The sequence below is a fragment of the Natrix helvetica genome, assembly GCF_964273705.1.
Source record: "Natrix helvetica genome assembly, chromosome: 5".
NCBI lineage: Eukaryota > Metazoa > Chordata > Lepidosauria > Squamata > Natricidae > Natrix > Natrix helvetica.
The window spans coordinates 8291044-8315190 of NC_138551.1; the positions used below are offsets into that span (position 1 = coordinate 8291044).

The following is a 24147-nucleotide window of genomic DNA, read 5'->3' on the forward strand; positions in this document are numbered from 1 at the left end:
CACAAACTCCTATTTCATTTTTCTTTGGACATTTCTAAACAGCGAACAGGACAAGCTCCCCCCCTCCCCCTCCCATTGTATCTTTACTACCCTGTGAGATTAATTGAGCTGAAACTAACTGTTTACAATTCACTCTTGAATTTTTGCTCAAAGACTTGAACCCAAGTCTGCCGGACACCCTCCCTCCTTCCACATCGGAAAGATTAACCAGTATACCATTCTAGCTCCCACAATCCCTTTCTGCTGTCTCACAAAAGGTGTGGCTGATGGGCGTAGAGGTCCCAAGTTGCCTTCTGGGTCCCACTATATCCGTGATGGGGAAACCTATGGCATATGTGCCAGAAGTGGCACGCAGAGCCATCTCTCCGGGCACACGAGCTGTCGCCCATTGTTCTCCCAGGTTCTGGCGCACTGGCCGTCTTCATGTGTACGGGAGCGCGGGAAACCGGAAGAGCAGCCACCCGGTGCACCGGAAAGATGATCTGGTTTCCAGCACGCGCATGCGCCTTGGCCAGCTGGCTTTGTGCGTGGATGTGCGCTGGAAACCGGAAGCCCAGGAGGCCTGTGTGCATGCAAGTGCTGGAAACCGGAAGATCATTTGCTCGGGGTGCGCATGCTCACCGAGCAGCTGCTCTCCCAGTTTCCAGCGCACACACGCACGCCCCCGTTTCAGCACTAAAAGATTACCCATCACTGCTCTATATGATCAACGTAAAATTGGGAGAGGTGGTGGAAGCTTTGTACTGATTAGCTATGTTAATCAAAGAGATCCAGAGGTTCCTTCCTGTACACAGCCCGGACAACCATAAAAATCCATCAAAAATAGTTTATTTGAGGTTTTTTTAAAAAAGGAGTAACTGTTACCTGTAGGAGTTTGATTCAGGAACTAACTTCTTTTTTTCTCTGTGTTTTTGACCAAAGCATCAGAAGTAAAAAAAAAAATACCAAGCCCAGTTTACCAGAAATGGCAGTGTTGCCTTTGTAGGAAAATGCACTGTAAAACACATCACCTCGTCAACGGCATAGAGTTTCCGGCACCGGGAAATACTACGCTTCAGTTTCATAAGGAATGCTGCCCATGTAGCCTGGCAGCTGCTTCCTAACTGCAAAGGGCCCTGGGAAAAATGGCATGGAGAAAAACTGTCCTTTGTTGTGGCTGCTAAGAGGTGGAGAACATCCGAAGGGGGCTTCTAATTCGTTGCCGAGCTTTGCTCAAACGTGAAAGGAAGCTGAGAAAGATCCGTGTTATTTTTTTTTTGAAATGTCCCAAGCTGCTAATCGAGCCTCCAACAGTTTGGTGGGAGAAGCTGCTCAGAAGGCTAATTTCTTCATCAGGAGGTAGACCCTCGAATCCACTTCAAAGCCGTGCAAGTTGTTGGCATCTCCCTGGAGTCTCATGAGGAGGCCACCATAGGAGACGTAGGCAGAGCTGGAGGAGGAGAGAAAGAAGGATAAGATAGAGATGGAATAGATTGGAACAATGTTGTCTTCAGAAGTTGTGAATGCTCCAACACTGGAAGTTTTTAAGATGTTGGACAACCATTTGTCTGAAGTGGTGTAGGGTTTCCTGCCTAGGCAGGGGGTTGGACTAGAAGACCTCCAAGGTCCCTTCCAACTCTGTTATTCTATTCTATTCTACTCTACTCTAATTCTACCATACCTTACCCTATCCTACCTTACCTTACTCTACTTTACACTACTCTAATTCTACTCTACCCGACCCTATCGTCAAAATGAACTGTTGTAAGTCAAGGACTACCTGTACTTTAGATGCTCAGCACATGGACTGCTCATACAGCTGTTTGCAGCATTGCATGATTTTCCGCTGGTTTTGCCAAAATGACATAGCATCAGCAATAGCACTTAGACTTATATACCGCTTCATAGTGCTTTTATAGTCCCCTCTAAGCGATTTACAGTCAGCATATTTGCCCCCAACAATCTGGGTCCTCATTTTACCCACCTCGGAAGGATGGAAGGCTGAGTCAACCATGAGCCGGTGAGAATTGAACTGCTAGCAGCCGGCAGAATTCGCCTGCAAAACTGTATTCTAACCACTGTGCCTCTTAAGCTCAGAAAGTGTAGCACACCTTGAGAACGGAATGAGACAACTGGCCATAGCCAACTCACCTATGATCAATTTGCAGCGGCCAACTTGCTGCGGGGCAATTCAACTTAATTATTTAAAATAATTTAAACATTATTTCAATTTTTGTCATTCACATATTTTGTCCCTCCTTTTGGATCCCTTCTTTAATGATTCTGTTCAACTATTTCTACAATATCAGGATAACTCCTGCCCCACGGCGAGTCGTCCTTCAGCGAGGTAACTATGGCGAGTTGTCCCAAACAGGTTGGCTGTGGTGAATTGACTGTAGCGAGTTGTTTGTGGTGAGGTGTCATAGACCAGTAGTGGGATTCAATTTTTTTTTACTACCGGTTCTGTGAGCGTGGCATGGCTTGGTGGGTGTGGGGGCAGGGGGGTTGGACTAGAAGACCTCCAAGGTCCCTTGCAACCCTGCTATTGTATTGTATTGTATTGTATTGGCAGGGGAAGGTTACTGCAAAATCTCCATTCCCTCCCAATCAGCTGGGACTCGGGAGGCAGAGAATAGATGCGGGCGTGGCCAGCCAGAGGTGGTATTTACCACTTCTTTGAACTATTCAGAATTTCCGCTACCGGTTCTCCAGAACTGGTCAGAACTTGCTAAATACCCCCTCCGTTGTAGACCCTCAAACAATATCCTCAGCCTGAATCCAACCAATCAAGTTATGGCTTTGTATGATGTCAAAACATGATAGCTTTTCAACCTTATTTCATAAAGAGACTTACAGGCGTGTGGCTGCTTCCGTTGATGTCTCATCGCCTTCAATCCTGTACACCTTCCCATACATCACGTATTCAAACTGATCCGCCCTGTGGATAAGAAGAGCCGGCCAAAAGAAGGGAACATACATTAAAACATCAAACACAAAATATGAAGGACCACATTCAGCATCAATCCAAAACTCAAGCCTTCCATCTGTGACATACAGACATCAAAATATTCTTTGTGCAAGAGCAAAAATGTCTTTGTCTTGAATTCTTAAAATTATCACTCTATGGCTCTGCACATTGAAGACTGGATTACAGGGAGTCCTCGAGTTACAACCACAATTGAGGGCGACACTTATGTTGCTAAGTGAAACATTTAAGTGAGTTTTGCCCCATTTTACCACCTTTCTTGCCGCAGGTGTTAAGTGAATTGCTGCATTGAATGTGAATTTGGATTCTCCATTGCTTGTCGGAAGGTCACAAAAGGGACACTGCAACTGTCATCAATATGAACCAGTTGCCAACCACCTGAATTTTGATCATGTGATGGCGGGGAAACGGTCGTAAGTCACTTTTCGGTGTGAAAAACAGTCGTAAGTCACTTTTTTCAGTGACACTGTATCTTTGAACGGTCACTAAATGAGCTGTTGTAAGTCGAGGACTACCTGTATTTCATTGTGGTTCATTGTGATTGAGTAACAGAACTCAAGCACCTTTTCTCAGCCTAACCTACCTCACAGGATTGGCATGACATTTTGAGATGGAGGAGGGGAAGGGAGACATTTGTAGACTAGTCTGACACCCTAAAATCCAGAGGGCAGTATTTGTTCCTCTAGATCAGGGGTCTCCAAACTTGGCAACCTTAAGACTTGTGGACTTCAACTCCCAGAATTCTCCAGCCAGCTGGAGATGAGTCCCTTATTATTACCCCACCAGATTTAAAAACTCAAAGCTTAGATGAGGAGACCCCCAAAAATCAGATCTGTGGCAACCGCTGCCTTTTCTTTACACTGGCCTCCATCCTAGGCTTTTTGTCACCTGGAGGGCCTATCATCTGTAGGATTATATTCGCCATCATCCAATGTTCCATCTTCGTACAAGGTGCTGGCTATCACAAGGCGGAATTTGTCTCCTGCGATGCAAGAAACGATAAACATGAGAAGTGAAAAACAACTCGCAAAAGAAAAAAAAAACCTGTGACTCAGACCCCCCAGACCTAATCCTCAGAGGAAGAATGTGCAAATCTGGTATGTCAAGGTCCCCAAAAACTTTTATGGAAGATTCGAGTGTAGGACTTGAAAAGAAATTGTGCATGAATGACTAGAATAGAGCTTTCTGGAGGTAACATACTGGAAGACAAACCCTGGAATGTATTACTTTGAACAACACATATTAACTAAGTTATGGACATGCTAGATTTGATCAGGGTTTTCTAAGTATGACTGGGCATGCTTTATATTGAGTTAAGTCTCTATGATTAGTTATTATGATTATTAATTTTTTATGCCACCAATCTCCCTTGCTAGGGATTCTGTGCAGGTTTACTTCATGATTCAATGTGTAATGCAAACTTAGAATAACCCAGATCAGGGGTGTCAAACTCATGTCGTGATGGCGTCGTTACGTGACATGTAGGGACTTTTTTCCTCTTTGCTAATTTAGTGTGGCCAGTGCATAACGCATCTGGCCTGCGGGCTGGGAGTTTGACGGCCTTGTTCTAGATGCTGCTATTGTTCTAGTAATAAGCAAAAAAAATTATGAGGCGTCTTGATGCTTAATAAGCTTGGTTGTTTGGTTGGCTGTTTGCCCTCAAAATAAATCATTTAGCTTTTACATTCCATTTAAAAAGGAAAAAAACAAGCACATCCTCTTCAGCAGCCAACTCCCAAATACGCGGGGATTAACACCAAGCAATCAAGCAAAAAAATATATGCTACCCTAATTAAGGAACTACCAAGGAGAAAACCACACCTCACCAACAGGCTACTGTATATAAACAAAGAATAAGCTTCACCCCGAATAGCCCTGATGATGTTACCTAGTTGGGTAATGAAACGTCTACAAGCAATCAAGCTCAGAGAGCACCAAAGACTTCACAGTTCAATCCTGAGCTACATATATTAGTGAATATTTTATGTTGCAGGAAAAAAACCCCCACCATCCAAATATATATTTATAAAGATACAGGAACTCAAGAAACATTGCTAGGTATGTGCTCACCAAGATCAACTGGGTAGATCTGTACATTCACATCGAGGATCAGATCCATTTTGAAGGACTCGCTCTCACAGTGCAGCCGGGAAACTAAAAACATGCCAGGATGTTAGTTGTTGAAAGATAAAATCTTCAAGAAAGATGTTTACTGCTCAAATTCTATTCTATTCTATTCCTATTTCTATATGTCACTCCAAAAGTATGTGAGGCTTAGGGAAAAATCTCCATGTTCATCCAAGTTTCCTACAGCGTGTTGAAAATTCTTCAACATTGAATTGAATACAGTAAAATTCTTGGATTTCCATTTATTTGGGTAACATACTACAAGCTGAAGGGGTACTTTTGCACAGCAAGATTTGAAGGCTGCAGTAAAGCACAACCTTACTGAGGGACAAGCACTAGTATCCTATTCTTAGAATGGGGATAATCAGTGGTACTTTTCTACCACAAACAGCACGCAGGAGGCCAGGAATCCTTACAGTCCATAGTAAAGTTGGTATTAATTATTCCAATACTTCTCTCAAGGAACCCAGCACGACTAGATGGATTGAAATGTTAACTCATTTTATTTATCCAGCTCCTTGGCTCCTCTATCAAGCAGCCAACATGCAATACCCCAAATCTGTGATTGGGTTAAAATAAATCCATGCTACTCAGAGTAAAAACAAGTTTATATTTGATAAAAAACTATATACATTGGGAACCAAACATTCCAAAAGCACAACTAAAATTACTCATCCATTTGGGTAATCATAGCAGCCTTATCTTACGGCTTGATGGAACAGTCTAATCTTCACAAATCACCTGATTTATATTCCACCTTGTTAAAAGTTATATCATCAACGATCATTCTTTTCTCTACTTACAACAACCCTGTGAGGGAGACTACATGAAGCTACATAAAATATTCTACTCCCCCTATGATGCATTAGCCAAATGAAGCCAGTTTTTCCCCCAATCTGCTGTTTTCCAGAAAGAGTTTGCCCCAAGTCATGTTTTTCCAAACTGTTGTGTCTTCTCCTCCTTCTCTTTTCTCCTCTTCTCCTTCTCCTCCCCCTCCCTTTCTCTTCCCCCTCTTCTCCTTCCTTTTCTTCCCTTTTCCTCCTCCTTTCCTCGCCCTCCTCTCTTCCTCCACGGTCACGTCCAAGTGGTTTTGCAACAATCAATAAACGCTTCCCAATTTAAAGAACCGTAGGCCTCAAAGCTGGAATAGCAGCTCGACTCCAATCTTAACACCAAGAGAGGCAACTCTTTACTTCGGGGGGACCTGGGGCTGCTCAGCGCCGCGAAGCCTGTCCTACCTCACAGGGCTGTTGTGGGGATGAAGCGGGGAGAGGCAGAACCCCCTAGGCCTCCTAGGAAGCACAACGGAGGGATAATTGGGGGGAAGGGAGGGGGAAACCGTAACTGAGTCCCACCCCGGTCGAATTTCTTGCCCTCGGGGTCGATGTCCTTCACATCAAAGATGTCTTCGAAGAGGATGCCCGCCATGGCGAGGAGCGAGAGCGGGGATGGACGCAAGATTTAAGCAAGGGAGGGGAGAGCCGAGGGCCACACCAGGCCTCTGCTAGGAGCCAGAGCAGCTACACAACTCTCCACGCGGAACGCACGTGAAGCATCCACGCATCCAGACCCTTGCATGAAATGACGGGATGTCGCGCTCATCTGCTTCCGGCGCAGGCGCCCGACGATGACGTCAGAGGCTTGAAGGCGAGCGGGCTCAGCCATATTGTTCCCGGGAGAAAGGAGGGGCGGAAACGTAACCCCCCCCCCCCCAAAAAAAGAGGGAGGAACGCCTCCAGAATGAGGCATGAGACGTCTTCGTGCTGCGCACGCGCAGGCGTTGCCGTGACGCTCGGAGCCCGCCCTCTTTTTAAGGCTCCAATGAAAATCTCGACTATTTGTATTGCTGTTGAAAAAGCCTATTATCGCTGTAAAGTAGTCCTCGACTTACGACCACAACAAGACTAGAATAACAGAGTTGGAAGGGACCTTGGAGGTCTTCTAGTCCAACCCCCTGCTTAGGCAGGAACCCCTACACCACTTCAGATAAATGGTTGTCCAACATCTTCTTAAAAATGTCTAATGCTGGGGCATTCACAACTTCTGGAGGCAACTTAATTTTGCTGTCAGGAAATTTCTCCTTAGTTCTAAGTTGCTTCTCTCCTTCATTAGTTTCCACCCATTGCTTCTTGTCCTGCTCTCAAGTGCTTTGGAGAATAGCTTGACTCCCTCTTCTTTGTGGCAACCCCTGAGATATTGGAACGCTGCTATCATGTCTCCCCTTGTCCTTCTTTTCGTTAAACTAGACATACCCATTTCTAGAAACTGTTCTTCATATGTTTTAGCCTTCAGTCTTCTAAGTTTGATAAATATTTTAGTATAATATTTTTATAAATAAGTCAAGGCAGTGAACATGCCTTCTATTTCCCCCACAACAATTCTGTAAAGTGAGTTGGGCAGAGATTTTATATATACGGTATATGTATGTATATGCATGTATATGTTTATATGTATTTTTATATACACCACACAATTTTATAAACAAATTTCATTTATTATACACATTACATAAACATATACAAATGTACCCAAACGTATTCTACAGGTAGTCCTTGACTTATGACCACAATTGAGTCCCAAATTTATGTTGTTATGCTCCTGGGGCCTGAGACATTGGTTAAGTGAGTTTTGCCCCATTTTGTGACCTTTCTTGTCACAGGTCTTAAATGAATATGTGTGTGTCTGTGTCTCTCTCTCTCTCTCTCTCTCTCTCTCTCTCTCTCTCTCTCTCTCTCTCTCTCTCTCTCTCTCTCTCTCTCTCGTAGTACATAAAATTATCTGCTACAACGTCCTACCTGTCAGTGACTACTTCATCTTCAACCACAACAATACACAACAATACACAACACAATACACAACAATACACAAACTCTCAATAGATACAAAGTCAAGGTAAACCACTCCAAACTTGATTGCAGAAAATATGACCTCAGCCACAGAGTGGTCAACTCCTGGAATGCTCTTCCTGACTCCGTTGCTACATCCTCAAACCCCCATAACTTTAACCTAAGGCTGTCTACTGTTGACCTCACCCCATTCCTAAGAGGTCCACAAAGGGGATGTGCATAAGCGCACCAGCGTGCCTAACTTCCCTGTCCTACTGTCCCCATTTATTCATCTCCATTTCCTGTGTTCTTATTCATGTTTATTCTTATTCCTATTATCTTGTACATGAGTGACAAATTAATTGAATAAATCTCTCTCTCTCTAATCTATCTGTACATGTATGCGTGTATATATATATTTGTGTTGTATTTGTGCTGATAAATAAATAAAGGGAGACTATTATAGATCTATTTCAAGCTATTTAGCTCTCATCAGCTAGCCATACCCTTACTGGGATTTGAACCTGGGCTGTATTACATATTAGGCAGGAGTCTTAGCCACTAAGCCACAGGCTCTCCTCCTTATCAGTTGAGCCAGGGAAATAGGTATGTATTTGTGTTATATTTGGGTATACCAGGGGTTGTAACACAAATACACACACACACACACACACACACACACACACACATAATATATAATCTGTGTATATAAATTTTTTCTCTCTCTCTCTCTGTAGAATAGATTTTGGAATTAACCGATTCCGAATCCAAGCGCTTCTGCGTCCTTTCGGTTGTTTGCCCTCTTTGCTTTTCGGGAAGCAACAGAAACGGAAGCCGCCAACCCTGGTGAAGGTCATCTTCCCCCCCATCTCCAACTTAGTACCTTCCACTCGCCCTCACTTCCCGGGGCCTGCGGGCGGGCCCAAAGGGCTCTTGCGGGGGTGGGAGGGCTAAAGCCAGGACCGTAGCCCAGCCAGGTCTCCGGGGAGGTCCGCCCGCTCCCAATCCGAGTCGGGAAGCCAGGTTCGCCGCGTAACTAGCCGGAGGAGGAGGTGCGGGAGATGCCTGGCTCGGCCTACCTATAAGCGCCCAGCGGAGGGCGGACCGGCTGCAGCTCCTCCCCGGGACCCTTCGCTGCACATCTGTTACCTGGAGAGCGCCGGGCGCATGGATGGATTCCCAACGGAAGAAAAAACGGACCAGCTTCACCATCGGGCTGCTTTTCCTATCCGGAGGGATCGAGTATGGTAGGTTTGTCCCGGGGTCGGTAAGCGGTTTTACCGGGGAGAAGGGTGGGTGGGTGGTTGGGGAGGGGGCGAGGGTTACCGTGGGGTTGGGGGACACATGGGTGCATCTTTTAGCCCGGCGACCTGTGGTGTGTGTGTGTGCATCTTTTAAAATTCGGAATAGAGCTGGGAGGGGCCCTAGAGGTCGTCTAGTCTGACCCCCTGCTCAAGCAGATTGGACTGCCAGTTGTCAGAAATGGTGTAGGGTCTCGTTGGCTTGAGTGGGGGTTGGATAGATGACCTCTAAGGTCCCTTCCAACTCGGTTAATAGTAGTATAGTCTTTATCGTCACTGTACAGAATAAATACATACAACGAAATTGGTTAATCTGTTAACCCCCGTAGGGTTTCAGACAAGTGGCTGTCTTCTCTGGTCTTTTTTTAAACTAATCAAGGAGAGAAGCAACCTGGAATGAAGGAGAAACTTATCAAAAGTGAGAACAATTAACCAGTGGAACAGTAGTTGCCTCCAGAAGTTGTGAGTGCTGGGATTTTTTTAAAAACTGGGTTGTTTTTTTTTAAAGAGACTGGACAGTCACTTGTCTGCTTGAGCAGGGGGCTGGACTAGAAGACCTCCAAGGTCCCTTCCAGCTTTGTTCCGATTGTTTGTTTGTTTGATTGATTGATTAAAAGCCTTCAGTGATGTAGTTCCCACAACTTCTGGTGGCAACTTCTGTTCCCCTGGTTAATTGTTCCCACTTTTAAGAAGTTCCTCCTTAATTCCAAGTTGCTTCTCTCTCTGATTAGTTTTAAGAAAAGACCAGACACAGCCACTTGTCTGAAACGGTACCGGGTTCTCCTGCTTGAGCAGGGGGTCAGACTAGATGACCTCTAAGGTCCCTTCCAGCTCTATTCTGAATTTTAAAAGATGCCCTCCGCTCTGGGTTGGCAACAGGGAGGCTAGTTAACCAGGCAAGCTGATCAACTGTCCTCACTGTTAGAAAGTTTCTCCTTAATTCCAGGTTGCTTCACTCCTTGATTAGTTTCCATCCATTGTTTATTTTTTTTCTGGTCTTTGTGCCCAGGCCCCTGTGCATTGCTCCGGGCAAACCAAAGTGGGGTGGAACTGAAATATAAAATAGGAATCAGGGTCAGGGTTAAGGCTCTTTACCCCTTTTTTTGGGGGGGGGGTCTTTGCCACTGAATATCCCCAGATTTTAGAAGGGGTGCTGGAAGGAAGCTTCACCAAACAGTTGGATAATTGCTGCTCAATCTTGGCCAATTTAAGACGTGTGGACTTCAACTTTAAATCGAATATTAACATTTGAACTGAATTAATCTTACATGGATCTTATTTTCCCTTCTTCCTAGTTACTCTCCTTCCATTCAGTTTAGTGACATACTTTACATAGTTTGGTTTTTACTGTGTGATCATGGATGATGGGTGCTTGTTTGTTATGCTTCAAGAATAAACGTTTTATTTTATTTTTTGGGGGGGGAGGGAAAAAGATGTGTGGATTTCAACTTCAGTTCTGGGAGTTGAAATCCACACATCTTAAGACAGGGGTGTCCAAACTTGAGAACTTTAAGACTTGTGGACTTCAACTCCCAGAATTCCCCAGCCAGCTCTGCTGGCTGGGGAATTCTGGGAGTTAAAGTCCACAAGTCTTAAAGTTCTCAAGTTTGGACACCCCTGTCTTAAGAGTTGCCAAGGTTGAGAATTTGAATTTGAATAGAGGTCACTCCTTGACTTGCAGCCCACACAATCTAGCTCAAATTTTAGGTTGCTGAGCGAGACATTTGTTAAATGAATTCTGGCCCACATTTTGTGATCTTTCCTGCCATCATCGCAAAGGGAAACCCTGCAATTGTTAAGTTTGTAACCTGGTTGTTAAGTGAATCTCTCTTCCCCATTGACTTCGCTTGTCAGAAGGCTGCAAAAAGGGCATCACGTGACCTTGGGACGCTGCGACCGTCATAAATATGAATCCAAGCATCACAGTTTCGATGGCGTGGCCGTGGGGATGATTTCATAAGTGTGAAAAACGCCATAAGTTGTTTTGTTCAGTGCTGTGGCAGCTTTGAATGGTCATTAAATGAACTGTTGTTAGTGGAGGATTACCTGTACTTTTACTTTACTAAGTGTGATTAGATCCACAAGGGATTGCGGAAGCTCTCCGTGTACTCTGGCTTGCAGGATCAGCATTCTCAAAATCGTAAATTTGTGCAACGTTTAATCCCCGTTCTAGATTGCCAAAAAGATCTGGATCTGTAAGGGAACGAACAAAGTTTTTCTATTGCTTTTCCACACCGAGCTCTGAACATTTTATACATTTATTTTGATCCCGCCTTTAATTTGTCTATAAATAACTAAGGGAGCGAACATACCTGATGCTCCATCCTCCTCCTATTTTCTCCACAACAAACCTGTGAGGTAAGTTGGGCTGAGAGAGAGAAGGACTGGCCCAAAGTCACCTAGCCGGCTTTCATGCCTCAGGCCGGACTAGAACTCAATACAATACAATAGTAGAGTTGGAAGGGACCTTGAAGGTCTTCTAGTCCAACCCCCTGCCTAGGCAGGAAATCTTATACTGTTTCAGACAAATGTTCCTTCTTTCTAGCCTAATGTACTAGACCCATGATGGTGAAACTTTGGCACTTCTCTGCGGGCATCGCCCAGCTCAGCTCCACCACGCATGCGTATGCCCCTCCTGCCGGCCAGATGATTTTCGGGTCTTGGTTGCGCATACGGGACATGCATACATGGGGGGGGGAATCACGCATGCATGCGTATGGGGGTGGAGAGTTGAGCATGCATGGGGGGGCGTGGGGGGTCTGCCCCCCCGTGGCCTGTTTTTGGTCTCAGGAGGCTTCAGGGGTACAGCGCCCATGTGCGGAGTGGGAGTGCGGGGGTGTCACGCATATGGGGGGGCAGTATGCGCATGCATGGGGGGGGTACATATTGCATTGAGGGTGTGGGCACGCGTGTGATTTCGGCATGCGAGGACAAAAAGGTTTGCCATCACGGTACTAATTGGCTCATTCTCCCGTAGGAATTAATTATGATGCTGGGTTTTCATGTTCTCACACACAGTGTCCTGGGTCTTCTGATGATGTTATCTAGTTGGGTAATTATAAGTCTTTCAAGCAAAGGACTGGGTGAACTTTTTCTAAGCCTTTCCTTGAACTTCACCCACAACAGCAAAATCAGGAGCCTGTAAAACAACAGTGGCATGTTTTTTTTAGACTGCAAACACAACAAGTTTCTACCTGTCCTCTTTAAGGTGTGTTTTGCGGTTAACAGGTGGAAAGATTGACAGTTCTTATTGGCTTGCAAGCGTCAGAATCGGTATTACGGCTTCCTTTCCAGCTTTCTGAAATGTGGAAGCATTTTTGTTTGTGAGCTTGCCCCCTATCCGAAGATTTTATTTTATTTATTTACTAGCTAATAATCTGGTGTTGCTCGGGTATTTATTTACAGGTGGGAAAATGTCTGGACCAAACGTAATTTCTAATGTTGGAGTTTCCCCCTTAACAGAGGGAGCCCCCTTGTGGAGTATGGTGAAGCCGTTACCGTGGCAATTTCACTGCGCTGCATAGTGGAAGCCATTTTACAGCAGTACGGTAGAAGCCGTTTTAAGGCACAGTAGGCTGTATCTTAACAGAACACCTCCCCTGAGGAGTGTTAGGGGTGTCTTACCCCCACATTGTTTTTTTCCAGAGAGTAAGTTACGCATGCGTGTGGATCTCCCACATGCACACGTATCTCCTGCATGTGCGGCAGAGACCTGAAAATGGTGGGAGGCGTGTGCACATTGCCATGCGCAGTAGAGCTGAGCTGGGTGATGGCTTGCGTGCCCGCAGAGAGGGCTCCATGTTCTACCTGTGGCACGTGTGCCAAAATTTCGCCATCACGGGTATAGGGTGCCTTTGCCTGACCAGCCTTTGGGGAGAGGTGCCCAAATCTGCTCACATCACAGCCACAAAATGAAAGTTCTCGCTCCACCGTAAAATTATAGCAGGGTGAATGATGCTATCTTTCTTGATGATTTATCCTGCTTTTGCTACCTCTGTTCCAAAGTGTGAAAAGACATCTGGCTTCCCTTGTAGATATTAAAACCTTAACTGATTTTATCCATTTGGAGGTGAGGCTTAGTTGGGTAGGGTTGGAATAGGAGAGAAAATGCTGCCTTAATGCTGGGAACTTTGAACTTAACTCCGTCCCATACCTGGGCTGTGGACAAGCTGAAGGCAAACATCACTGGGATCCCAAAAGTGCTTTTTCATTAACTGAAATCCTTCCATTTCCCCATCATCCAGTCAGAGCTGAAGAAGCTTCTTGGAGGAGAAGCGAAACATCTTCAAAGAAAGTCCAGTCGCCTCTTGAAAAAAAAAAAGCACCTTTGGGACAACCTTGACCTGGAGGACTGAGAATCTCCATAGACATCACTGGGGTGCAGTAGAAAAATAATCTTAGGAAAAGAGATTCAAACAATGGCTGCAGGAAACCAAGATAATTGCAACTACTAAATCCATAAACACTTTAATAAAGTGTTTTATTAAATTTAGCCATCATGAGGAAGCACGAATAGATTGGGCGTATCTCAGCCTTTATTAATTTGAGGCCTTCTGTCTTGGATTGCAGTCCCCATCATGCCTCACGCATCTCCACGGGGACTACTGGAACTGGTTGACCGAGCCTACCTTCACTTCTTGGCTAAGCCGCTTTCCGATTCTTGCCACGTCGGGTTGGATTTGCCCAGTGGGCTCAGTTGTTGGATTTTTTTTTTTTTAGTTCTGATTCAGTGTAAGGTATGAAACAGAAGGAAAGAAAAGAAGATGATAACCGACAGGAGGGTTAATTGATGAATTGCAATGAGCGCACCCTTGGGAGCTCCAAAGGACTAGGTTAAGGCCATGTTGTCAGGGAGATAATCTGGGTGGTTGCTAAAACAGAATATCAGACAGAATAACAGAAGTGGAAGGGACCTTGGAGGTCGTCTATTGCAATCTATTGTCCAAGCAGGAAGCCCTAGGCCAGTATTTCTCAACCTTGTCAACTTGAAGATGTCTGGACTTCAACTCCCAGAATTCCCCAGCCAGCTGGCTGGGGAATTCTGGGAGTTGAAGTCCAGACACCTTCAAGTTGACAAGGTTGAGAAACACTGCCCTAGACCATTCTAGACAAGCGGCTGTCCAGTCTCTTAAAAGCCTCCACGGATGGACCCCCCACAACTTCTGGGATGTCTGGACATTTCTCCTTAGTTCTTGGTTGCTTCGCTCCTTGATTAGTTTCCATCCATTGTTCTTATCTTGCCTTCTGGTGCTTTGGAGAATAGTTTGACTCCCTCTTCTTTGTGGCAGCTCCTGAGATATAGGAACATTGTGTCACCTCTAGTGCCTAGTCCAGTGATGGCAAAGCTTTTTAACACCAAGTGCCCAAACCAGAACATGCACATACACACGCACACATGCGTGCCAGAAACTTGAAGACCATGGGTTATTGGGTTTCTGGTGCACGCATGGCCATGGCAAGAGGAAGATATTGCAAAATCACCATTCCTTCCCCACTCCAGGGGAAGGATACTGCAAAATCTCCATTCCCTCCTCACTCCAGGGGAAGGATACTGCAAAATCTCCATTCCCTCCCCACTCCAGAAGAAGGATACTGCAAAATCCCCATTCCCTCCCCACTCCAGGGGAAGGATACTGCAAAATCTTAATTCCCTCCCCACTCCAGGGGAAGGATACTGCAAAATCTCCATTCCCTCCCCACTCCAGGGGAAGGATACTGCAAAATCTTAATTCCCTCCCCACTCCAGGGGAAGGATACTGCAAAATCTCCATTCCCTCCCCACTCCGGGGGAAGGATACTGCAAAATATCCCTTCCCTCCCCACTCCGGGGAAAGGATACTGCAAAATCTCCATTCCCTCCTCACTCCCAGGGAAGGATACTGCAAAATCTCCATTCCCTCCTCACTCCAGGGGAAGGATACTGCAAAATCCCCATTCCCTCCCCACTCCAGAGGAAGGATACTGCAAAATATCCCTTCCCTCCCCACTCCAGGGAAAGGATACTGCAAAAGCTCCATTCCCTCCCTACTCCAGGGGAAGGACACTGCAAAATCTCCATTCCCTCCTCACTCCAGGGGAAGGATACTGCAAAATCCCCATTCCCTCCCCACTCCAGAGGAAGGATACTGCAAAATATCCCTTCCCTCCCCACTCCAGGGAAAGGATACTGCAAAAGCTCCATTCCCTCCCTACTCCGGGGGAAGGATACTGCAAAATATCCCTTCCCTCCCCACTCCAGGGGAAGGATACTGCAAAATCTCCATTCCCTTCGGATCACCTGGGACTTGGGAGGCAGAGAATAGATGGGAGCGGGGCCAGTCAGATAGTGTTTACCGGTTCTCCAAACTACTCAAAATATCCGCTACCGATTCTCCAGAACTGGTGGGAACCTGCTGAATCCCACTTCTGGTTTGTGGTCTACTTTGTCAACTGCCTTACTGAAATCCAAGTATACTGTGTCAGCTGCATTTCGCTTGTCCCCTGCCACTAATTTAGTCACTTTGTCAAAGAATGAAATAAGATTTGTTTGGCAAGTCAATCAATCAATCATGGTGTGAACTCAGGGCATCCCACCTTATCTACTGTAATGAGATGTGGAAATGATCTTGAGGAATGAAGGGAAGAGATAGTGCCTAGGAAACAATCAGATAAGAGAGGTAGGTGCCCTCAGTGACTCAACGGTCGTGAGGAAGAAACTTAGGAAGGACAGTCCCTAATTGTTCAGGTGCTTGAAAATGGCGATTGGAGATTTATACCCTCCGATTTGCAAGATTAAGTTAACGTGGTCTTACAGTGAAGTAGAATTAGCTCACCTAGTCATGTTTCCTGACTGCTTCATCTGGAAGGGCGGACATAAAACAAGAGTTATGGGACAGTGAATTGTGAATGTGTACTCAACCAGTAGTGATTTATTCATGAAACCATGTTTTCAAGTAATGTGGATGCACACGCCTTAATTTGCTCGTTCAGTTTCTATAGCCATCCATCTCAGTCAATGACTCTTAATTTAAACTAAGTTTGTTTAAATTTAAATTAAGTTTGCTGCCTAGCGTTCTGAGGCTTGCTCTTCAGACAGCCAGTACGGATGTTAAGTATTAGATTTGGATCACAAAGAGTCAGTTGTGCATCTAACTAGGTTTGTTATCATAAGCATAGAATTAGGTAGACCTCCTTTGTAAATTTGGTAGATTTTGGTCTCCGAAAAGGTAGGATTTAATAAATTAAACTGTCATTAACTTATCAGCTGACCTTGAGTTTTTTCCAGGCAATTTCTTAATCTTTGGATGCTTATTTGAAGGGTGTTAATTTGAGACACACCCCACCACAGCCTGCAGTAAAATATATCTATGAATTTGATCCTGGCCTAAATCTTACAGGAATAGAAACGGTCTGGGTTAAGTGTAGCTTCTGGCTTGATGGCCAGTGGGCTGTGTTGAACACGAGAAGGTGAGGAATTTGGGGTTTGTCATCATCTCTAGGATCTGGATTGGCAGGAAAAACTAAGTATGCCATAATGGAAGGAAGGTGAGAGAAGGTGAGAGACACATATGAGAAATAAATAATCTATGAAAGTCACTCAGGCTAATTAGCTGAGAGAGAAGCAAACGGAAGTGGGAGGGAGAGGAGGATCCGCCCTTCTTAAATTGTAAATGGAGCAGAGAGAGTGGATAGAAAAAAGGTTTCGTCTTTCTCTCTCTCTTTCTGTTAGTACTTGCAAAAGTGATGACACCTGACCCACCAGTCAGAAATCAAGAACTGCTTTGTATATCTAATGTGTAATAAATCATTGGCCATTGCAGAATGAAGGAAGGGAGCAAGGTTTATATACATATAAATAGACATAGACATGTATATGTGCATATGCATATACATATGCATATATGTAATTAATTTATGGCCACAGGGTCCAAATAGAAAGTTGTAAATACAATCTAAACTTTGGCATTTTATTTACCAAATAAAATCCCTCTATATAAAAACGACAATGCCTTGAGCAATTTCAACCAAACTTGGTACACAGGTGACTTACTCTCTGGAAAAAAAAATATTGTGGAAGTAAGACACCCCTAAAATCCCTCAGGGTGTGTGTTCTGTTAAGATACATCCTGTTGTGCCGTAAAATGGCTTCTACTGTACAGCGCAGTGGACTTGCCATGGTAATAGCTTCACAGTACTCCACAAGGGGGCTCCCTCTGGTAAGGGGGAAAATCCAACATTAGAAATTGCGTTTGGTCCGGATGTTTTCCCCCTATAAATAAATACCAGGGCAATGCCAGGTTATCAGTAGTAATTTAATAAATATTACAGAAAAGGCTTTAAACTCCAATTTATTCGTGTTACTAAGGACCTTGTTTTTATAGCTATAGTCTGGCAGTTGCCTCTGTAATTTTAGGATTTTTCACCTGCAGGTAAAATGTTAACCTATTTGGAAGTATCTCTTCCTTGGTCTTGATTTTAGAATAGGGCAAATGACATCCTGCCAAAGACTCAGAAAACAATAAACAAATGCCAAAGAATTAGCAAAACAACAAAGAGAGAAGCATCCTAGAACTAAGGAGAGAGTGAGAACAATTCATCATCGATTGCCCGGAAGCAAACTGGTAAACAATATACCTCCATGATGGTGAACCTATGGCACTTGGGATACGCCGCCTTGCCTATTTGTCTTCCGGGTTTCTGGCGCGCATATGCGCTTGATGATCAGCTGTCCTTCGTGTGCACGGCACTGCCGAAAACCAGTGTGTGCATGCGTGCCAGTCAGCTGATTGTCGGGTGCGTGACAACCAAGAGGTTCGCTTTTCCGGAGTGTGATCCTTTCATGCGTGTGGCAGTGCCGAAAACCTCCTGCACATGCATGCCAGCCAGCTGGAATCCTCTCAGGAGATGTAAAGAAGGCCAGTGACAAAATACAGATAGTCCTTGTCTTACAATAAAGATCGAGCCCAAAATTGCTGTTGGTTCCTCCTTTAAGAGAAAGATTTGTGAAGTGAGTTTTGCCAACATTTTAAAACCTTTCTTGCCTCAGTTGTTCAGTGAATCACTGAACACAATTGTTAGCAATAGCGCTTAGACTTTATATACCGCTTCACAGTCTCCTTTACAGCCCCCTCTAAGCAGTTTACAGAGTCAGCATATTCGCCTCCAATAATCTGGATCCTCCTTTTACCCAACTCAGAAGGATGGAAGGCTGAGTCAACCTTGAGCCTGGTGAGATTTGAACTGCCAAATTGTAGGCAGCCAACAGGCAGAAGAAATAGCCTGCAGTACTGCAATACAATGCAATACAATAGCAGAGTTGGAAGGGACCTTGGAGATCTTCTAGTCCAACCCCCTGCCTAGGCAGGAAACCCTATACCAGTGATGGCAAACCTATGGCACGCGTGCCACAGGTGGCACACGGAGCCATTTGTCAGGGCACACGAGGCACTGCCCTGTTAGCTGGCCAGCGCGCATGTGCGCGCTGGTCAGCTGAGTTCACCCTTTTTTAAAGCCATTTTTTGCCCTCCCCAGGCTCCAGAGGCTTTATAGGAGCCTGGGGAGGGCGAAAAGAGCCTCCCCAGCCCCCCGGAGGCCCCCCGGAGGCTTCATGAGCTTCCCTGAAGCCTCCGGAGCGCAAAAAAAACAGCCCTAGGGGCAAACCAGAGGTTTGGGAACGGACTTCCTGTTTGCTCAGAGGTTCTTTTTGACTGCTCCGGAAGGTTCAGGGAAGCCTCCTGAAGGTCCCTGAAGCCTCCGGAGGGCTTCCAGGGGGGGAGGCTGTTTTTGCCCTCCCCATGCTCATATAAGGCCTCTGGAGCTTGGGGAGGGCGAAAAAAGCATGCAAAAATGGGGGGATCGCGCCTGTAGTGCGCGCCTTCGCGCTGAGGGGGTCACGCATTGCATTATGAGTGCAGCATGCCTGCACACGACCCCCCCCCTGTGCTCTCCCCCACTTATGGCACGCGAGCCAAAAAAGGTTCGCCATCGCTGCCCTATACCACTTCAGACAAATGGCTATCCAACATCTTCTTAAAGACTTCCAGTGTTGGGGCATTCACAACTTTTGGAGGCAAGCTGTTCCACTGATTAATTGTTCTCACTGTCAGGAAATTTCTCCTTAGTTCTAGGTTGATTCTCTCCTTGATTAGTTTCCACCCATTGCTTCTTGTTCTACCCTCGGGTGCCTTGGAGAATAGTTTGACTCCCTCTTCTTTGTGGCAACCCCTGAGATATTGGAAGACTGCTATCATGTCTCCCCTAGTCCTTCTTTTCATTCAACTAGACATACCCAGTTCCTGCAACCGTTCTTCATATATTTTAGTCTCCAGTCCCCTAATTACCTTTGTTGCTCTTCTCTGCACTCTTTCTAGAGTCTTCACATCTTTTCTACATCGTGGCGACCAGAACTGAATGCCGTATTCCAAGTGTGGCCTTACCAAAGCATTATAAAGTGGTATTAACACTTCACGGGATCTTGATTCTCTCCCTCTGTTGATGCAGCCTAGAACTGTGTTGGCTTTTTTGGCAGCTGCTGCTCTCGGCTGGCTCCTATTTAAATGGTTGTCCACTAGGACTCCAAGATCCCTTTCACAATTACTACTATTGAGTAAGGTACCACCTATACTGTACCTGTGCATTTCGTTTTTCTTGCCTAAATGTAGAACCTGACTCTTTTCACCCTTGAATTTCATTTTATTAGATAGGGCCCTTTGACTTACAACAGTTCAGTTACTGACTGTTCCAAGTTTCAGTGGCATCCAAAAAAGTGAGTTACAATCGTTTTTCAGAGTTATGACCTTTGCAGCAGCCCTATGATCATGCGATCAAAATTCAGACACTTGGCAGAGGGTTCATACTTATGACGGTTGCAGTGGTCATTTGTGACCTTCTGACAAGCAAAGTCAATGGGGAAGCCAGATTGACCTAGCTTAATAACTGCAGTGACTCCCTGGACAACTGTGACAAGAAAGGTCATAGATTGGGGCAAACCTCACTGACCTGTCTTGCTTAGCAGTGGAATATTGTGGGCTCCATCGTAGTTGTAAGCCGAGGACTCCCCCTATCTCCAGAAAGCAGATTTTTGAAAATCATAAAAGTTGCCAGAATTCCTTTTGTGTGTGTGTGTGTGTGTGGTTAGAATGCAACAATATCTCAAGAATGTTTAAGATATAGGATTTTAGGCTTTAGGATTTTAATGTAGGCTCTCAGGATATCCTGAATAACTTAAAACAGGGGTGTCCAAACTTGGCAACTTTAAGACTTGTGGACTTCAACTCCCAGAATTCTCTCTGAATCTCTGCTGCCAGAAGTTGGACTCTCTAGCACACAAGGGAGGACCTTCTCCGATGTGCCTTTGGGCTGTGGAGGTCTTTCCCTAAGGCAGGGGTGTCCAAACCTGGCAACTTTAAGAATTCTGGGAGTTGTAGTCCACAAGTCTTAAAGTTGCCAAGTTTGGACACCCCTGACTTAAAATATCCATAAAGTCACTTGCTTTTGGGGCCCAGCAAAGCTGGTTGAGGAACTCTGGGAGTTGAAGTCGACACGTCTTAAAGTTTGCCGTGGTTGGACTCCCCTGGTTTAAACAGTTACTGAAAGATTGTAAGTCGAGGACTGCCTATGTCTCAGTCCGACTTAATCTACAGGGTGGCCCTTGTGGGGAGAACATCTTGTACTGCATTTAAATATAAGTACTTCCCAGGCAGATGTATGCATAAATCCTCAGTTTTGTTCCAAGGGTTCCCCTCCCTCTTAGTTGTGGTTTCTCCACAACCACATTATTCGCAAGAGAAATGAGGGGGCTTTTTTTTTTTTAAAGGGAAAACAAGCAAGATAAGACTCCCTGCTTAAGACGTTGGCATTAAGCTGTAATGGGGTGTTCTTTTTGGTTTGGGTTTAGCCTTTCGTATAATCCCAGCCAACAGAGCTTCAAAGGAGTCACCCAGCTTGGTTTCAGAGTTCATAAGAAACGTGGTTAACCACAGTAGCCGCATCGCTCGGATCAAAGGTTTTGCAAATCCAAAGCTTGAATTTAGCAGAGTTGAACTTGCCATCCAGCCAGTAAAGAAAAGCAGAGATTTCAAAACGAAAAAGGAAATGGCTGGGGCATACGACCAGAAACCTATGCTTGGTGGGAATCTGCTTCATTCAAGATGATAATCCTCGATTTGCTTAGTGACCTGTGACTGTTTTTCCACACTTAATGACCTTTGCAGCATCCCTATGGTCACGTGATCAATATCCAGGTTCTTGGCAACTGGCATGTACTTATGACGGTTGCAGTGTCCTGAGAATCACACGGTCCCCTTTTGTGTGGCCTTCCGACCAAGGTCAACGGGAAAGCCAGATTCACTTACCGACGATGTTAACTAATTTAATAAGTGCAGTGATTCACTTAACAGCTGCGGCAGGAAAGATCATAAAATGGGGCAATAGCCGCTTAACAACTGTCTTGCTTCGCAACGGAAAGTCGAAGATCTCCTGTAATTTTGGCTATAGGGGGGCATCTTCTGATGCACACTTATTTAGACACGTTTCTTAACTTTTGTGTCTCTCTCCTTCCTCCTTTCTCCATGCCCAGCTGTGATCCTGCCAACCATTTGGGCCTATCTGCAAAAGCTTAATGCTGAACCGTACTACTTGGGCCTGGCTCTCTCTGCCTTTAGCTTTGCTGGATTAATCACAGGTCCCTTCTTTGGATACTGGTCCGATCGCACCCATCGAACCAAGGGGAGCATCATGTTTGCCAACTTGTTTCAGATAGTAGGTGAGTGGATGCAGCCGGGGGAGGTTGGCACAGTTCGCCCTTACAAGATAATTTGCCATCTTCTATCCCTTCAGACCCCCAAGGTGCCTTTGTAGGGGCCTGTCTCTCCTCTCACGATCAAGAAAGTAGAACTCTTGAAACAATTAGCATTTCGAAAGGAGCCTTTTATGGAAGGAAAGAGATAGCAAGACAAAGGAAGCAGGATCTGAGGATCCCCTGTGCAATTCACGTAGGTTAAGGCAGTTAGAAACCCCTCCCATCAGTCTAGTGTTGAATAAGCCAATCCACAGGTGCGAAGTTTATCATCCAGTCCATCCTTCTGCAATGTGCAGGAACACCAGCAAAACCATCCTTGAGAGGTGACTGTTCATCTCCTTTTGGAAGCCCCCAGGAATGGAGAACCCACAGTCTCCATAGATACGATACGATACAATACAATACAATACAATACAATACAATACAATACAATACAATACAATACAATACAATAGTAGAGTTGGAAGGGACCTTGGAGGTCTTCTAGTCCAACCCCCTGCCTAGGCAGGAAACCCTATACCGTTTCAGACAAATGATATATTGTTCCACTGGAATTTTATTCCAGTAGAGCAGTGGTTCTTAACCTTCCCAATGCCACGACCCTTTAATACAGTTCCTCATGTTGTGGTGACCCCCAATCATAAAATCGGTGTCTCGGTTCCTAAGACCATCGAAAATATGTGTTTTCCGATGGTCTTAGACGACCGCTGTGAAAGGGTCGTTCGACCCCCAAAGGGGTCCCGACCGACAGGTTGAGAACCACTGCAATAGAGAGTCCGTCCGTCACTTCTTCCAGGTTTAGGAGACACATCTACCCATAATCCACTTGCTCCCCCGATCATAGTGAGAGAGCTGATCTGCTGTGCACAAAACCCCAACCAGCATCATGCTGTCCATGAATGATTTAGAATGGGGTGCCGTCAACCTTGGTGGCATCGTGGGCAGCCAGGTGGGCTCTGGTCCTGTGACGTATGGCTGAGCTCCACCAAGCCATACTTCTTCTAGTCTTTCTTATCGTCGTCTTTGTTTTCAGGAAACTTCATGTACTTCATTGGCGGTTCCAAATGGATGCTTCTCAGCAGCCGACTAGTAGCAGGTAAGGACCGGAGAGGATCACCTTTCTGAGTCTAACTCAACTCAACCCAACTCAACTAATTGAGCTTTGAGGTACAAATAAGAGAATTTTCTTCCCTTTTTCCTTAATCTGGGGGCTTAAGTTTCTCCAACTCTATCAGCCTTTCTCTTCTTTCCTCCTCTTTCCACACAGCTTACTAAATCTCTTAGGTAAAAGGCCTAGCAAAAACATTAACGTGCTGTTCTAACCTTGATTTGCAACTTGGCCTGTTGGGCCAAGCTAGCTTATTTGGTTAGTCTTTACTTCCGTGTGTACTGTACAAATTCCAAAAAATTAAAATGTCCGAGCGTCAAGAGTATTGCACAGTTACAGGCTTCAATTATATTTTGGATGTGTAGTTTTTAGCTGGTTTTGTAATATTTGAAATGTATTACACTTGCTCTTGTTACCTTTGTTTTAAATTTAACAAAGAGAACTGCATCGGAAGAAAATATCTTGCCCAGCCAACCAGATATTAGCTGGACAAATCTTGAAGGTGCCATATTCATCATTGGACATTGGTGACCATGTTGGCAATCCTATTTTTATCAACAGCCACACGAAAAAGTTTTTTTTTTATTTTTGAACATAAAAGACAACATTAAAAAAAATTTCATCCATTACATATAGCATGTTGTTTGGTTACAAGTGCTTTTACATCCGTATTTTCAATTACATATACAATCCCAGTTTTTCCATCCAATATAGCCAAAAACCTCACTTTCATTGTGCAGCATATGTTCAATTACGATTAATATTTCTTTCTTTTCAATAAGCTTAATTCTCTTACATTCTTGATTGTCTGCTTAACAACAACATACCTTTATGCAATCATTATCTCATTTTAAATATTTTTACAATATAAAAGAATTTACCTAGTGTTTATGTTTGTATATCTTTCACTGCTTTCAACAGGGTATCTTTATGGTATGCACTTAGAGTTATATATTATATTACCAATCTTCTATCAAATGTACATTGGTTCATTTATTATCTTTATCCTTCATTTTATAACAAAAAATTCTAAATTATTCATA

General features: G+C 44.7%; 2 protein-coding genes across 3 annotated transcripts in view; one reads left to right on the forward strand and one right to left on the reverse strand.

Moving 5' to 3' along the window:
* Positions 1–812: 812 nt before the first annotated feature.
* On the reverse strand, positions 813–8841 carry POLR2H (RNA polymerase II, I and III subunit H). Of its 2 annotated transcripts, none has more exons than XM_081953644.1 (5): positions 8801–8841; positions 5036–5119; positions 3854–3947; positions 2834–2917; positions 813–1429 (listed from the first exon to the last, which is right to left on the reverse strand). In XM_081953644.1, the coding sequence occupies exons 2-5, from the start codon at positions 5082–5084 to the stop codon at positions 1312–1314; spliced, it is 345 nt and encodes a 114-aa protein (XP_081809770.1). In that variant the 5' UTR covers positions 5085–5119; positions 8801–8841; the 3' UTR covers positions 813–1311. The 2 variants fall into 2 exon arrangements, with proteins under 2 accessions (XP_081809770.1, XP_081809769.1); XM_081953643.1 differs by lacking the exon at positions 8801–8841 and adding an exon at positions 6448–6698.
* A 99-nt stretch (positions 8842–8940) lies between these two features.
* Positions 8941–24147, forward strand: part of LOC309392425 (major facilitator superfamily domain-containing protein 8-like) — a 38491-nt gene continuing 23284 nt past the window's right edge. Inside the window, exons 1-3 of the mRNA XM_081953631.1 lie at positions 8941–9164; positions 21775–21960; positions 23030–23092. Of these exons, the coding sequence (XP_081809757.1) occupies positions 9089–9164; positions 21775–21960; positions 23030–23092 (325 nt within the window). The 5' untranslated portion in view covers positions 8941–9088. The remainder of the gene's footprint in view (positions 9165–21774; positions 21961–23029; positions 23093–24147) is intronic.

What these genes read in the sequence shown, in the direction of transcription:
- POLR2H (XM_081953643.1), bottom strand. Translation starts at nt 6,520, where the DNA reads ATGGCGGGCATCCTCTTCGAAGACATCTTTGATGTGAAGGACATCGAC. An exon ending in ACAGATGATAGGCCCTCCAG is followed by an intron (nt 2,918 to 3,853) that starts GTGACAAAAAGC and finishes TCTTATCCACAG; the next exon opens with GGCGGATCAGTTTGAATACG. An exon ending in ACGGAAGCAGCCACACGCCT is followed by an intron (nt 1,430 to 2,833) that starts GTAAGTCTCTTT and finishes CTCCTCCTCCAG; the next exon opens with CTCTGCCTACGTCTCCTATG.